The sequence below is a fragment of the Amblyomma americanum genome, chromosome 10 (genome assembly GCF_052857255.1).
Source record: "Amblyomma americanum isolate KBUSLIRL-KWMA chromosome 10, ASM5285725v1, whole genome shotgun sequence".
In the NCBI taxonomy this organism is placed as follows: domain Eukaryota; kingdom Metazoa; phylum Arthropoda; class Arachnida; order Ixodida; family Ixodidae; genus Amblyomma; species Amblyomma americanum.
Window position 1 is genome coordinate 136,410,561 of NC_135506.1, and position 13,865 is coordinate 136,424,425.

The 13,865-nt window shown below is 49.6% G+C and overlaps 2 protein-coding genes and 1 pseudogene across 2 annotated transcripts; 1 reads left to right on the top strand and 2 right to left on the bottom strand.

Annotated features, from left to right (window-relative positions):
* Positions 1-2,108: 2,108 nt before the first annotated feature.
* Positions 2,109-4,838, bottom strand: LOC144108729 (uncharacterized). The gene is made up of 2 exons (XM_077641898.1): positions 4,753-4,838; positions 2,109-3,816 (listed from the first exon to the last, which is right to left on the bottom strand). Exons 1-2 carry the CDS (start codon positions 4,836-4,838, stop codon positions 2,109-2,111), a joined length of 1,794 nt encoding a protein of 597 aa, XP_077498024.1.
* Positions 4,839-6,967: 2,129 nt separating this feature from the next.
* On the top strand, positions 6,968-11,226 carry LOC144106687 (uncharacterized). Its single transcript, XM_077639528.1, has 4 exons — positions 6,968-7,321; positions 7,814-8,507; positions 8,661-8,863; positions 8,951-11,226. The coding sequence occupies exons 1-4, from the start codon at positions 7,128-7,130 to the stop codon at positions 9,186-9,188; spliced, it is 1,329 nt and encodes a 442-aa protein (XP_077495654.1). The 5' UTR covers positions 6,968-7,127; the 3' UTR covers positions 9,189-11,226.
* Positions 9,485-10,376, bottom strand: LOC144106686 (uncharacterized; annotated as a pseudogene).
* Positions 11,227-13,865: the final 2,639 nt, after the last annotated feature.

Genomic DNA, 13,865 nt, shown 5'->3' on the forward strand with positions numbered 1-13,865 from the left:
TACGGATTCAGCAGAAGAAGCTGCAATAGCGCTTGCTTGCGTAGGGACAGAAGCAGAATTCATAGTTAGCTACCGCAAAACGGCCATATATAACTATGGTAGAGGTAGGATTGCCCAGAAGCGGTGCTGATACTAACAGGAGGAAAGATAGACAGGAAAATTAGCCTCGTATGGGCACCAGCTCACACGTCAGTTCGAGACAATGAGGCGGCACACGCTCTGGCTCGAGATTTCTACTTCCGAGCCGGAGCAGAACCGCCCGACTGCAAAGAACTAGACGAGAGACTGCAGAATTACACGGAAATAACTGAAAACTACAGATTACAAAGGAGACTAGTCCCTCCACCGGACAGAGAGCTCAGAAACAGAGGCGACGATTTGGCGTAGATTACAGGCAGGAAATTACATTAATCCGGTCTGGGCATCGCACGTCATCAAAGACGAAGACATAGATGATAAGCGAAAAAATGTGGAGAGAGGGGGACCCTCGATCACGTAATTTGGGAATGTGTAGACTCCCCAGGGGCTAACGAAGGAATTGATAGTAGAGAAGCCTGGGAGACCCTTCTGCGGAGCACGGACACCGTCAAGCAGAAGCAAGCCATTCATCTGGCGGTAGAGGCCGCGAAGAGCCAGCAACTCTGCCTGCCTTTAATCGCGGGGGTCCCGGCCCCTACCCCCTAGGCCTGCGTGCCGGGGGTAGGGAGCAGGGGGCCTCCCTTCTGATGGAAATAAAAGTTTTTTGGAATGGAATGGAATTTCGGAGTGATGTCTAACTGACGTTTCATCATTTTTACAATCTTCCGCCATTGCTAAAAATGGCTGCAATTCGACGCCATACTTTCGCCTGGCCAAAGGTACCCGAATTATGCAAAAGAGTGAATGCAACGTTGATTTATAGGGTTTTATAGGATTTATAGAAATAATCGATCCGTGCGGTTAAAGTAGCGTGGTAATGGCGGCGCCGACGTTGCGTTTTGATGGTTTTGGCGAGTTTTACTGGTCGTTGCATTGATTCGTCGTTTGTTAAACCCGAGAACTGCGACAGGTGAGCGACTTTCGATAGCACCACGATGCTTTCCAGTTGTCTCTGACTACTGAGCTCTCTTGTGCAATTATCTGACGAGGCGTATGATGTGATGACTATGCAAGGATGCATTGCGGTGAGAGGTAGTGCCAAACTGTCGAGCTCTGAGGTGTGATCGCCAGCAGTGAACGTCGCTGAATGGATGGGATTTGCGCTCGTGATGAGTGGATGACACGATAGGTGTTCGCGTGGCCCAGCAACAAACTCCAGGAATATGCCGGGCTTCTCGACGGGACATCCGTGTGCACTGGCGCACTATCTGATCACAGCGGTGTCAGCAAGACAACGTAAACGTCTGTCGGGAAAGGTACAACGCGACGCCTTTAACATCATTGAGGTAAGAAAGCGAAAGCTGTAGCGGTGACAGTTTGTGTAGAACAATTCTCATTCCTTCTGCATGCAGGCTGAAAATGAGTTCAAAGCAGGCAAATGAGTGTGTGCAGCAGACAGTCGTTCCCTTAACTGTGGGAAAAAAATTGCGTGAAAGCTTAAAAAAATACTATAACCAGGGTTAAGCATTACTAATGAAGCACATAAAGCTGATTTCGCTACTCTTCTTCTTCTTGTGGCTACGTGGGAGGAATGTGGGGGGGGGGGGGGGGGGGGGATGTCCGCTTGCGTCGCGCGCTGGTGGTCCTTGGTGTCCAGGGAGGAAGATCCCCGCAGCAGCAGCAGCCACAACAGGGGAGGAAAGGATGAATGGCACGCGCTGGGATCGGCGCGCGCGCGTCGGAGGCTTGCAAGAGGCAAGCAGCCCATGGCCCCGGGTCAGTCGGAAGGCTGGGCAGAGGTGGGCAAGGACTGCAGCATAGCCGGGGATGGCTGCAGGAGGCCGCCACGTGGCGGCCGGGGGGGGGGGGGGGACCGCGGGGTAAACTGCTACAGGGTAGCAGCGCGGCGGGGTGTGCTGAATTACCGCCGTTTCCGCCGGCGCGCAGGAGCAGAGTAACAGCCGGGGCATCAGCGGGCTGGCGCACAAGGACCGGCGGCCGTGTTCAGGATCACGGGATGCGAGCCTGGCTTATAGCCGAGTGGCTAGCCCCGTTGTTTGCAGGAATTCCAGCAGCAGCCGGAAGGCCTGAGTCTGGCTGCGCCCAGGGTGCAGCAGGTCCTGGTCCGAGTAGGAAGGTAGCCCTAGATTGCGGTAGCCTGCAGTCATGTCACGCCGGGCTGCCTCTAGGTTCGGGCAAGCACAGAGGAGGTGGCCCAGTGTCTCGTCTGCCCCACAGAAGGAGCAGGCCGGGGACGGGGCTCTGCCCTGTCGGTGCAGACGGGCCTGTGTCCATGAGCAGCCCGTTCGCAGTCGCAGGAGGAGGGTCCGTTCCCTCCGTGGCAGGCAGTCGGGTACCCGCATGAAGCGGACTCCTGAGGCCATGCGAGGATCGGGGTGGAGGGCCCGCACAGCCTGCCGAAGAGCAGGACTGGCGAAGTCCAGCCGCGTGACTGTTGAGGACACCGGAGAGCCATTGGTGTGGGCGGCCCCGGCCAGCTGATCCGCAGCCTCGTTCCCAGTGATGCCGACATGTGAAAGCAGCCACTGGAGGGAGACCGGACGGCCAGCATCCTGGATGGCGATAAGTCGGGCCGTAAGGTTGGCCACAGTGTAATGCCTGGTCTGGTGCTTGCGCAGCAGCTGAAGGGCTGCTCTGGAGTCGGTTAGGATGACTGTGGGCTGCAGTCCAGGCAGCAGGAGAAGCAGGTCCACTGCCAGGTGGAGGCCCGCCAGTTCACCCGCAGTGGAGATGGCCGGGAACCGCAGGCGGCACGACAGTGCTGCACCTAAGGCCGGTGCTACGCAGGCCGCAGCGGCTTGGCCTGTTGCTGGGAGAACCGAGCCGTCGGTGTAGACTTGGAGATGTCCTCCCAGGGACTCCTGCAGCAGGGTGGCAACAGTCTGCTGCAGGGCAGCAACAGGTGTACGACGCCTACTGCAGCTCCGGATGTCCACCGAGATGGGGAGTGGCGGCCTTGTTGGTGGGGGCGGGAATGGTGCCTGGGTGACAGGGGGGCCGAAGAGCCTGTGAAATGCGCTCCACAGGAGCCCCATGCGGGAGTCCGGTGTTTGGCGGAGCCGAGACAGGAGGGCCCTTCCGTCTGGTGCATGGTATAGGCGGTTGACATGGCGGAATCCCGTCTGGAGGAGCAGGAGGGAAAGCGGCCAGGTCCCTGCTTCCGCGTGAGTGGCAGCGATGGGGGAGATGCGGGGGAGGCCCATGCACTGCCGCAGGACGGAGCGGTGGCCAAACTCTAGAGTCCGAAGGCGGGCGGGTGGCAGGGTCACCAGCGGGAGGGCATATGTCACTAGGAATGTGGTCGCTGCGTGGTAGAGGCGGAGGGCACAGGAAGGAGAGCAGCCCTTACCCCCGGCCTGGAGGCGCTGGACTGCCTGGCCGATTCGTCGTAGACGAGGCAGGAGGGCCCTCACCGCAGGAAGCCAGGTGAGACGCCGGTCGATCAGCAGGCCGAGATACTTCACCTGGTCCCGCCACGTGAGCCTATCCGCACCGAGCCGCAGGATGGTGATGTGCGCCCGACGCCCTCTGGGGTGGTACAGCAGGGCCTCCGTCTTTCCTGGTGATATTGTGAGGCCGATGGACGAAAGGTAGGCCTGTGCGGCATCCAGGGCCCTCTGGAGAGATGTTCGCATAGAACGGATCCTCCTGGGTGTGGCCCTCACCCACAGGGCCACGTCGTCTGCATACACAGAGCATTTCACCCGGTGGGAGGACCTGGATTTGAGGGAGGCTGGCAGTGTTACAGCATCAGTTACACAGCAGTCACGTGGAAATGACCGCAGGAGGGTGAAATTTTTTTCTGTAATTTTTTGTAACGGCACGCGGAAAACAAAAATACGAGTCTTGTACACTTTTTTTTACAGGTGTGCTGTTCCTGCCAGTGAAGGTACCAGCCCTCAAGAAGTCTGTGTATCCATCCATGACCCATTTGTGCGAAGTATCTCTATTCTCCTGTACTGCCCGCATGGAAATCGTCAAACTGGTGACCACGTGCTTATTGTGTTGTGGCAGGCATGAAGGGTTAACGTGTTTACCTGGGTTGAGATTGCATACAACTAGTGATATCTGACTGCATTTACATATAGTTTATTGAACCAGGAAGGATAGTGTAAATAGAACCGCATATTAAATTAAAGTAAATTAATCATGTCTGTAGTTTTCAGATGACAGTAAAGATATGTGTGGGTGACACGCAGTGTTGTTCTGTGGCTTTAGATTTCTCTTGCTGATCAGTGTCACGGTAGCCTCATTTTGATCGGTGCAAAATGCAAAAGCATGCATACGCTAAAAAACTAAAGGTAGTCACAAGCAATTGAACTTTTGCCCTTCCCTGCAACATATTTTTTAGTGGTTTCTTTTACTGAGTATAAAAAACTCTAATATGAAATTATTTGTGGGCATCAGTTTGGAAAATCTGCAATCAAGTACCTATAGCTATTATGGAAACAGTTCATTTTGGTACTAAAGATTGGCTTTGCACTGAGCATATTTTACAATCATTCGTGAAACTGGACTGCAGTTGAACTTGAAGCTTCAACAATTTCACATATTTGGAAACCCAATTTCTAGCTTGTGCGAAGATTTCAGTGTACAACATTAACTTGCAGGTGATGGTGTGCGTCAAATGCAGATGTGGCGCACCACTCTCACCATGAGACCTCGTGCTCGAAAGCCCTGATACCAGATCCATCTTCGCTTACGTCTCGGCTGGACTGGTTGCCTAGCTGGGTGGCCATACCAGGCTCCTGGTTGATTACATGAGGTGTCTGCAAAAATGTCAAGTGCTGCATGGCATGGCCAAGAGTTCTCTTCGAATTGCATTGTGTAACAGAACGCATTCATTCACACTCAGCTGCAGGATCGTGACACCGCCGGCGAGTGGTGATAATAGCAGGGGCATGAACTCCTACAACAAAGAGGAGGACACAGCACCTCTTGGGTTCTACCTGACAGACAGGAAGTGTATGATCAGCTGCGTGGGGGAATCGCACTCACTGCTGTCGTTTTCTCATGTAGCTATGCCACAAGCGATCAATGCACATTTTCTCTCTTTCAAGTTTGACGGCATACTGCTAAGAAGCTGGTGAAGTCATCTTCATTTTAGTGCTATTCTTTAAACACGGCCATATTTTTGGCTTTGAATTTATTAGTGGTATGCATGACAACATAGGTTACTTTCAAGGCGAAAGTCTTTATAGGCTCATGACTCGCCAGCGGGGATGTTCACAGAAAAGTGTCACACTATAGCTATCGATCAAACGTGGTTGAGGTGCCCACCGAGATTTCTAGATGTGAGAGCTTCTGCGTCCGTCCTCAAAAACCTTTCATTTCCTCAAAACACGTGCTTTCACATTCCTCCTGGTCAGCAGGCAAGTAATTAGTTAATTATCAATACTAGTGCTTAATGCCGGCGCTTCAGCCTACTGCGCATGCGTGTGACGTCACTGAGTGGCGCCACCATCGTTCGAGGGGAGCGCTTCCCACGCAATCTTGCCAGACGCCTCCTGAATGCCGATCTGGAAGGATGCTACCTAAACGCTCTCCTGTGTCTCCAGCAATCAAGCGTGCGCGTGCTAATGCGAAAGTGTTGTGAAGCGAACAGTTGTGTAGCCTTTAATGAACATCTTCATCACACATCAGCGACACAAGCAGCAACACTGCGCTGAAGGCTTTCGCCTCCTCGCACTTAAGGCCTACGAAATGCCCCTCTAAATTTGCTGAGTTTTTTCGTGACTCAGGAAGTGTCCCAAGAGCTTTCCGCCTACCGTCGGCCAACTTGCTGAGTGTGTGCTTCAAGACATGCTTTGGTGATGTTAAAGAAGTGTCGTTGCTTGGTGTAGGGCCTCATTATGTGTTCTGCCTGTACACAATGCACATTTTATTTGGTGCTTCAGTGAAAGACAGGAAAGCGCCAAAATGTTTTCCTTCTAGCATCATAGTGTTGCCTGGGCATGCTTTCACCAGTGCTTTTCTGTTTACTTTGTGTTTGTGAAGAGTCAGCAGTCCACAACAGGCTCAACATACAGCATGGTCGCTGCGTCTGCAGTCGTTTACAGCATCTCTTCAGGGTGAAACACATCTTGTGTGGCACAGTTTGTGTGATAAGATTGCAACGTGCTTTGCCTCATGACATTTGGTTGCCTCTGTGTGCTTGCTTTCGACTGCTGCTTTCACATGCTGCATGTAATTATACAGCAATTAATTGTTTTTCTTGACGTAAAAGTCAGGCGATTGTTTCATGGTGATTATCTTCGAGATGAAAATGCAAGGCTTGGGCAGAGTTTTGTCAGGCTACCCATTGCCATCTTTTAACTGAAATTTGTACCCCTGACGAAAATCCACAAATTCTACTTTAATTCAGTTGAAGGTAACTGGAAGTATAAATTATGCAGATTGACATAATTTCAATATTAAAGCTCCAAATGGCATTTTGCAGCTCTAAGGGTATGATCCAGTTCAATAATCCAGCTGGAAATAGTAATAGTGGTAGTAGTAAACTTTAAATTTTCTTTGTTACTCAGGTGGTCTTCCCAGGTTTGGAATCTTTTTCTCTTTCCGGGATTCGGGGTCCAGGAATTAGATCCTATTTTCACGGGCTCAGCTATTTGCACTTTGCTTCATGTTAATTGGGGATGTCCGGTGGCTTTAAGAAAAATCCCAGACAACCTGTTGACCCTCTACACCCTTAGTGCGACTTGACCGTCAGTGTACGTGCTTCCACCTTTTTTTTAGCAAAGGTGACTGCTGGGTACTCCTCTTTGCAAATTAGGCAACAATAGACCCCTTGCAAAAATACGTTACCTGCCGGTGAATTTCGGTTCCGGTTTCGGTTCGCAAAGCACGCTGCGAAGACATTCGCCATCTTAGGGGAAGCCGCCTCTCCGCCGCAAGCTGACTACTGCTGTGATTCTCTGTAGCCTGACTGCCTTTGTTCCGTTGGCGTGGGCACGCACCACTTGCTAAGCTGCGATTTTGCTGCTGTAGTGCTGAGCCACCGTTGGTACAGAGGCATTGTTTGAACGGAAATGAGTGATATCGTGTATCCGGTGCGTTTATGGGAGAGCGACTTGACCAAGTTGCCGCCGCTTCGAAGGGCACACATCGATGCATACGTGTCGCGGTTGACAGCGACCACGAAATGTCAGCGGAAAGCATACAAGCTCGTCACCGAAAGCTACGTCGTCACGTCATCTGTGTTAGCGAATTATTCCTGCGCAACGTAAGTAGCCATACTTCGTTTGGGCGCTTAAATGTTGTTAAACCGAACTGATTAAGCGCAAGCGGAGTGACGGAGAAAGGCGCCCGATGTGATGTGCTCGCTTTGTTTTACGCACGTTAGAATCTTGTGTTGACGTCTCCTGTTGCTCGTATTCGTGCTATCCTGTTTTGTGCATGTGTTCGCGTCGCGCACAGTGGCTTCGCAGTATTCGTTTCACTACGTAGATAAGACCTACTACTGCAAAGCGTTGCAACACCCAGATATTTATTCATTATAAAGTAAGACGGCGGTACTATTTCAGGTTTGCATACATTGCAGTACACGGGATAAAGCAACCCGACAAGATGAGGGCGAAGTGACAGTGTTACGAAGCGCAGTGTCGCTTCTTCGTTTTCATCCTGCTATGCTGTTCTCTCCTTAAAGATCCTTGGGGACGAGACTGCAGTGGTCATGCAACAAATGCTGATGCCAGTACTTTTGTCTTTATTTCAGCGACAATATGGTATTTGTGAAGGCCAACTGCCACAGAAGCCAGAGGAAGACGAAGCCACCATATGCAGTTTCAGTGGCCTTGTCTCTGCAAGGTGACGTGCTTGGCGGACAATGTGAATGTGCTGCTGGAAAGTATGTGTGTAACCACTTACAAGCAGTGCTAAGGATTGTCGCGCTGCTTCAGGAAAAAGGATTCTCTGAGGCACCAGCTCATATGTCATCCACTGACTTGCCTCAGCGGTGGCGAGTCCCAAGAACAAATCCATTACGAGGAACCAGTGTCCAAAAAATTGACTGGCGAAAAGTTGCAGAAGGCGGGCAAGCTGTTCCCCGCAGCTCAAAGGTATACAGCGGTCATGCTGCAAGTGAGCCACTGGAGCAGCAAGAAGATTGCATTAAAGCATTTGCTGATGCCTTGAACACATCGAGTGGAATGCAACATTTTGCTAGTGTGCTTCAAGCTGCCGACTGCAGTGAAGTGGTCGAAACCAGATACGGCAAGCGGATAAAAGGTTGTCTGCTGAGCTACCAACAGTCGCTTGTGCCGCATGGGTTTTCTGTGCTTATGTCAGACAACCTAAGAAGCAGGCAGCCACAGCTGTGGGAGACAGCTGAACCCTTTGTGTGCTTCAGTGGCCTGACACCTTGGCAGGTTCCTTACCCAGTGGATGGAGCTACTGCGGCAGTGCTTAAGGTATTTGCATCACTAGTATGTTTAGTTCATTTCAGTAAAGACTTTATGTCTGTTACAAGCCGCGAACTGTTTGACATGTGGCCTCTAATGTTGTTTATGGCACACAGTATCTGTGCAACACATGCTAAGTCATTGTTTTTATACACCTTTTAGGGGATAGTTGTTACACCTGATGAAGCCCAACAACTGGAGAAGGCCTCCAGAAAACAAAGGAACAGCACAGCTTGGTTTCACGCCCACAGCCATCGATTGACGGCGTCCCACTTTGGCGTAGTCATGAGCCGCAAAAAATGGACGGAGAAAGGGCTAGCAAACCTAACAGCTATGAAGGACCTTTCCCGTGTGAGGGCTATCAGGTATGTGTATTTGCTACTGACACAGATACATCTCCGAAAAAAAAACACGTTCCTAACGTTACACCCCCCCCCCCCCCATTTTTTCAGATATGGAATTGCGAATGAAAGTGATGAAATCCTGCGATATAAGGACACCATGATCGCTGCAGGCCATCCTGTTGAAATAATTAACTGTGGAATCTTTGTGAACCCCACAAAACCATGGCTGGGTGCATCACAAAATGCAATTGCCTTTGACCCCTCTGAGCCCTTCCCGCTGGGTACCGTGGAAGTGAACTGCCCCTATTCTCTGAAGGATGCTACAAAAGAAGACCTTCTGTCTTAAGACTTTTTCGTCGAATTTGACGAGAACTGCCTGCCAACACTCAAGAAGGACCATGAACACTATATGCAGGTGCTCGGTCAGATGGGCGTTACCCAGACACAGTGGGCAGACTTCGTAGTGTTCGGGCCGCACTTCCTCATTGTCCAGAGGTTGCGTTTCTGTGAAGAATGGAGCAACATGGAAGCCGTATTGAACAGCTTTTATTTCAACACACTGTTGCCTTTTATGGTGAAGCAGCTCAAGGACAATGAAATGTAAGGCTTGATTCAGCAGACCACACAAGTTGAAAAATGTTTCTATTCGAATTCTAGAATTAAAGGGCTTTGCATGTTGCTGAGCGCTGCACAGACTGACCATATCTGGTTAATAAGCGGGCCAAGAGACAGTGGTATGGGGCGGTCAAAGATGTTATAGCACTTGATGCGTTGTATTCGTCGCTCTACATGGATTCGACAAGATGCGATATCTTGCGTTTCCTGCACGTCCTCTTTTTCGAACTGGTCCTGTCTGAGAAATGGTGGCATGTTGAGGGCAACTTTTTTTTTCTTCAAGCAGGTCCCTGATTTTGAAACCCTTGTCAGCCATGACAGTGTCTCCAGAAGAAAATGTCTGGTTTAGAAATCCACTTCGAATCACAATTTCTCTGTCGGAGAGTGACCCCATGAAAAGTTCTGAAGCGAAAGTCAGCAGACCATCTGGTGATACACCAACAAGTGCCTTGAAAGTGTTGGCTGATTTATAATTTGAATATGTACCTGACTGCATTACAAGAGAGCTAGGTACCTCGCACCTAATCTCTGTGGCATCAACAATCACTCTTGTGGAGGGGTAGAGCTCTCGGAACACAGCAGGCATATTGCGGTTGATCACACTTCTGGGCGCCCACAAAGGTAGTTTCCCTAGCTGGACATACATAAAGCTCACCCAACTAGAGAATATCCTCGACACCGTACTAGGCGAGATACCAAAAATCTGGCCAAGGTGCGGGTGAAAGAATCCTGTTCTGAGCTTAACCAGTGTCAGAAATAGCTCTTCCTCTTGTGAAAGCTTGCGAGGTCTACCTCTGGCATCATCATTGGGCAGGCAATGTTTCTTTCTATACACATTACATGCATTTTCGCCTGATTTTAACAGCAGCAGCAGCTTCTGGAAATCCTGGTAGTTGAGCAGCCCTGTGTAAAACTGCATGCTGCTATCATCATTCTTGAATTTGTCTAGTGAGAACACCCTCTGTTGCTGTTTTTCATTTACAGCTTGTGCTTCTTGCAGCTGCCGAGTGGTCACTGCAAGCTGTTGCTGGAGATTTCCATTAGGTGCTGCAAGCTCGGCATTCTTCTGTTTTTCTACTTCAAGGTCATCTTTTAACTTCTGTACAGAACTTCCCAGATTTGTTACATAAGTATAGAGGCCTTTAAGTTCCTCATATTTGGCCTGAAGCTCTGCCTTCACGTTAGTGCACACAGAACAATCTTGAAGCTCAAATTGCTTCTCAGTAGGAGAGTCTGGTTGGTCTGCCAAGTCTGCGGGCTGGTGGTCGCAAACTGCAATGTTGGGGCTTGCAGGAGGCTCGTCATCTTGAGTGCTGCATTGGTGAGATGTTTCTCCAGACCCTGCTGTGCTTGTGTTGGTTGTTGGAGTCCTGTTGATGCAGTGTGTTAGTCTCTGCTTTGGTGGTCGACGTTTGGTCACCGGTTTCGAAAATGGGAACTGTGACGGAACAGCATTTTCTTTGAGGAAACGTCTTCCACTTGCTACATTGCTGACGAAGTCATCTAGCTTGAAATGTTTGCTGCATACTTTAGTTGATTGGTCAATTACAAAATTAGGACCTGGGTCTCTCTTTATAGCAATAATCCACTTCTTGAGCTGTAGACTGTCTCTGGGAAACTTGTGATAAGACACCTGCAAAAGATGTAATTGGCATTGACAGCATGATGACTGTTTTTTTCCTACTTTCTAGTCTGTTATCCTAAATGTAAAAATGGTTACTCTACTGATTGAGTTGATCAACGTCACAAATAAAATTTTACATACTCACTCCCTGTGTTTTTTTTTTTAGTCAGTGAGTACTTCAATAAAACGGTGGTTTTCTGTGTTATATTCTCTAGTGCTTTGGTTTTAAAAAGGTTCGCTGTGTTACAAGCGAACCAAATGAAATCGCTCGCGCGAGCACATGTGTCGTAGCGGTGTTTTGGTCAAAGCACACTGCTGCAGATGGCGAGGTGGCCTGTATTATACTTCGTCTGGCGACCGAATTTATAAGCGAGAACGACGCAAACAAGCGTGTTGTGTGATGCTAGTGAGAAACTGTATTCTAAGTTTTGGTCTAAATGTATCACCAACAGGGAATCTCTTGCTTCTCTCATGCAGCTCCGGGGCACTAAATCATAGGCAATACGAAAGCTCACATCCTACCATAGCGCATACTCGTGCAGCCAACGAATGCAAAGTGCACGAGTAGGTGTGCGCACGCAGCTTAGATTTGACCGCCTCCATCAACACCGTCGTTCACTCGGCTGCACAAGCACAAGCGAACGACGCATTTCGTCAGCGCATTTTACACAAAATCGCAACTATCTATCAAGCTGGGAGGCTGTCGGTATTCACCACATTGTTTCTTTCTAAAAGTTAACGTTCCTGCGTAGTCGGGTTATCGTGTGCTGCGGCGCCTTCGCGGAGCAGGCGCAGTAGACGGAGCATTTCGTCTGCATGCGATAAACTGTGCGTCCTTTTCGAAATACATACTTCAGGAACAAAATACAGTCGATTAGGAAAAAAAAAGTTGAATTCATGGTGCGCGACAAAGCGCGTACCAGAAAACTTGCATCCACTGCGGACGTACTGCTTACAGTACGTACTTAAGTACATACCTTTCCGCCATTCGCGTCGCGATATCCGTGTTGGTGGCATTGTGGAACACAGCAGGAGTTCACCATCCTGAAGTGCTTCAGATGACGTCAGAATCAGTACTGCCAGTGTTTTAGGCAGGCTAGTACGGCGTACCGCAGTAAATTCGTGCGGCGACCGAATCGGGCGTCTTTGCGGTCTTCCCCCAACCTGGCGCCGGCGCGCTATGGTTCCGGTGGTCTCCCACAGGTGGCGTATTTTTGCAAGGGGCTCATAATGGGCGTGTACGCCACTGTTGAACGTTTATGAAAGGCAGGTCTGTCCAAAAAAAATTCTTATCTTTGTACACGAGGCATATTGCTCAATATGTAATGTTGCTCTAGGTAATGATTCGCAGTTAGGCTGCATAATAAATTCTAGGATTCATGAAGGACAGTGATGACAATTATTTTGGCAATACAGGCTTCCGCTCCCTTTTCACTGTACTACATGTAAGACGCACCTCACTCCTCTTAGAGAAGTTGCAACACATAAGAGGCATAGCAACTTGTCTCGCTCCCCAATATAGTAGGGGGACACTTAAGCTCAGCATTCAAGGGCATTATGTGACAGTGTTAATGGCTCCCTGCAGTGGTTTCTCTTCCCACACACAGTCACTATTCTTCATTTATGTTCGCATATGCATGAATTATCTCAACACAGGTTCCACATTCTTGTCCTTCAACTCTTGCACACTGCAGTTCACCTACATAATATTCCTGTAACTGTAAGCGGAATGGCAGTGGCAGATGCGTGTGTACAGGGAGCACCTCAAGCGTAAAGTGCAGTTGTTTTCGGGACCGGTTCACGCATGGAAACAATGACATCAGATTTCACGGTACATAGACCGCACCACAGAGTTCCTATGGCAGCAAACTCTTGCCAGACTTCGTGCGCTTCTGCCGAAGAAGAATCCACCATCCGGACAACAAATCCACACCGCGGAGAACATTTCTTTTCCTGGGAACGTCAAACAAGTCCTCAGCCTGAGGCCCAAGTTTGCGGTTAAGCCAAGGAAATCCAGAGTGGCGCTCTTGGCCATGGTGAGGCAAGTCTTAAGGCAGGCCGGAAAAACTGAGGCGGAACGGTGTATATCGGAAGGTGTAGACGTACTAACTAGGTACAGGCGTTCCGGGAAGAACCTACCTTTGCAGAAGACGGTTAAGTGGCTGAAAGATCACTCCTATTCATTGTTACCTGCTGATAAAGATGGCGGCTTTGTTGTTGTGGACAAGGATGCGTATGTGACGAAAGCATCAGACGCTGTCAATGCCGTGTTTGACAAATGTAACAATGTGTCAATGGCTAAGGTGAAGACTAAGGCGAAAATAGTTCTGAATAGGCTAAATTTCACCAAGCTAGCAAGTGTGATAGAAAGTAGCCGCAAAATTTGCCTGCAGATGTCTTTCACAGCAAAAACCCTCAATCCGGAGTGGCCATTTCATGTACTAATTTGTGAAACTGGAACATGGCAGAAAGATGTGGCGAAATTTTTGCAAGAAAAACTAAAGGTTTTAACATTTGACGACCCCTTCAGGGTGAAAAGTTCAGACGATGTAATAGCGTTCCTGGCAGCAGCAGCGGACACGCACACAGCATATCAAGATATTGTCTTCAATTTTTTCAGCATTTCATCGACGTACTGCCCCGTGTCATCGTCAGAGGATAACCGAGGTGGGCGTGTCTGGCACCCACAGTGAGCGCCACCTGGACTATCGCTTACCTGCAGCCGTACTAGACGCTGGATGGCTCTTCTGTACGCTTTACCGGTGGTGCTCTACCGGTGGTGGC

Bases quoted from the DNA above. Each gene is read 5' to 3' on its own strand.
- LOC144108729 (XM_077641898.1), bottom strand. From the start codon at position 4,838: ATGGCCACCCAGCTAGGCAACCAGTCCAGCCGAGACGTAAGCGAAGAT. The intron at 3,817-4,752 runs GTGAGAGTGGTG...CCTCAAATCCAG, and splicing joins TTCGAGCACGAGGTCTCATG to GTCCTCCCACCGGGTGAAAT.
- LOC144106687 (XM_077639528.1), top strand. From the start codon at position 7,128: ATGAGTGATATCGTGTATCCGGTGCGTTTATGGGAGAGCGACTTGACC. The intron at 7,322-7,813 runs GTAAGTAGCCAT...TCTTTATTTCAG, and splicing joins GCGAATTATTCCTGCGCAAC to CGACAATATGGTATTTGTGA. The intron at 8,508-8,660 runs GTATTTGCATCA...TACACCTTTTAG, and splicing joins CTACTGCGGCAGTGCTTAAG to GGGATAGTTGTTACACCTGA.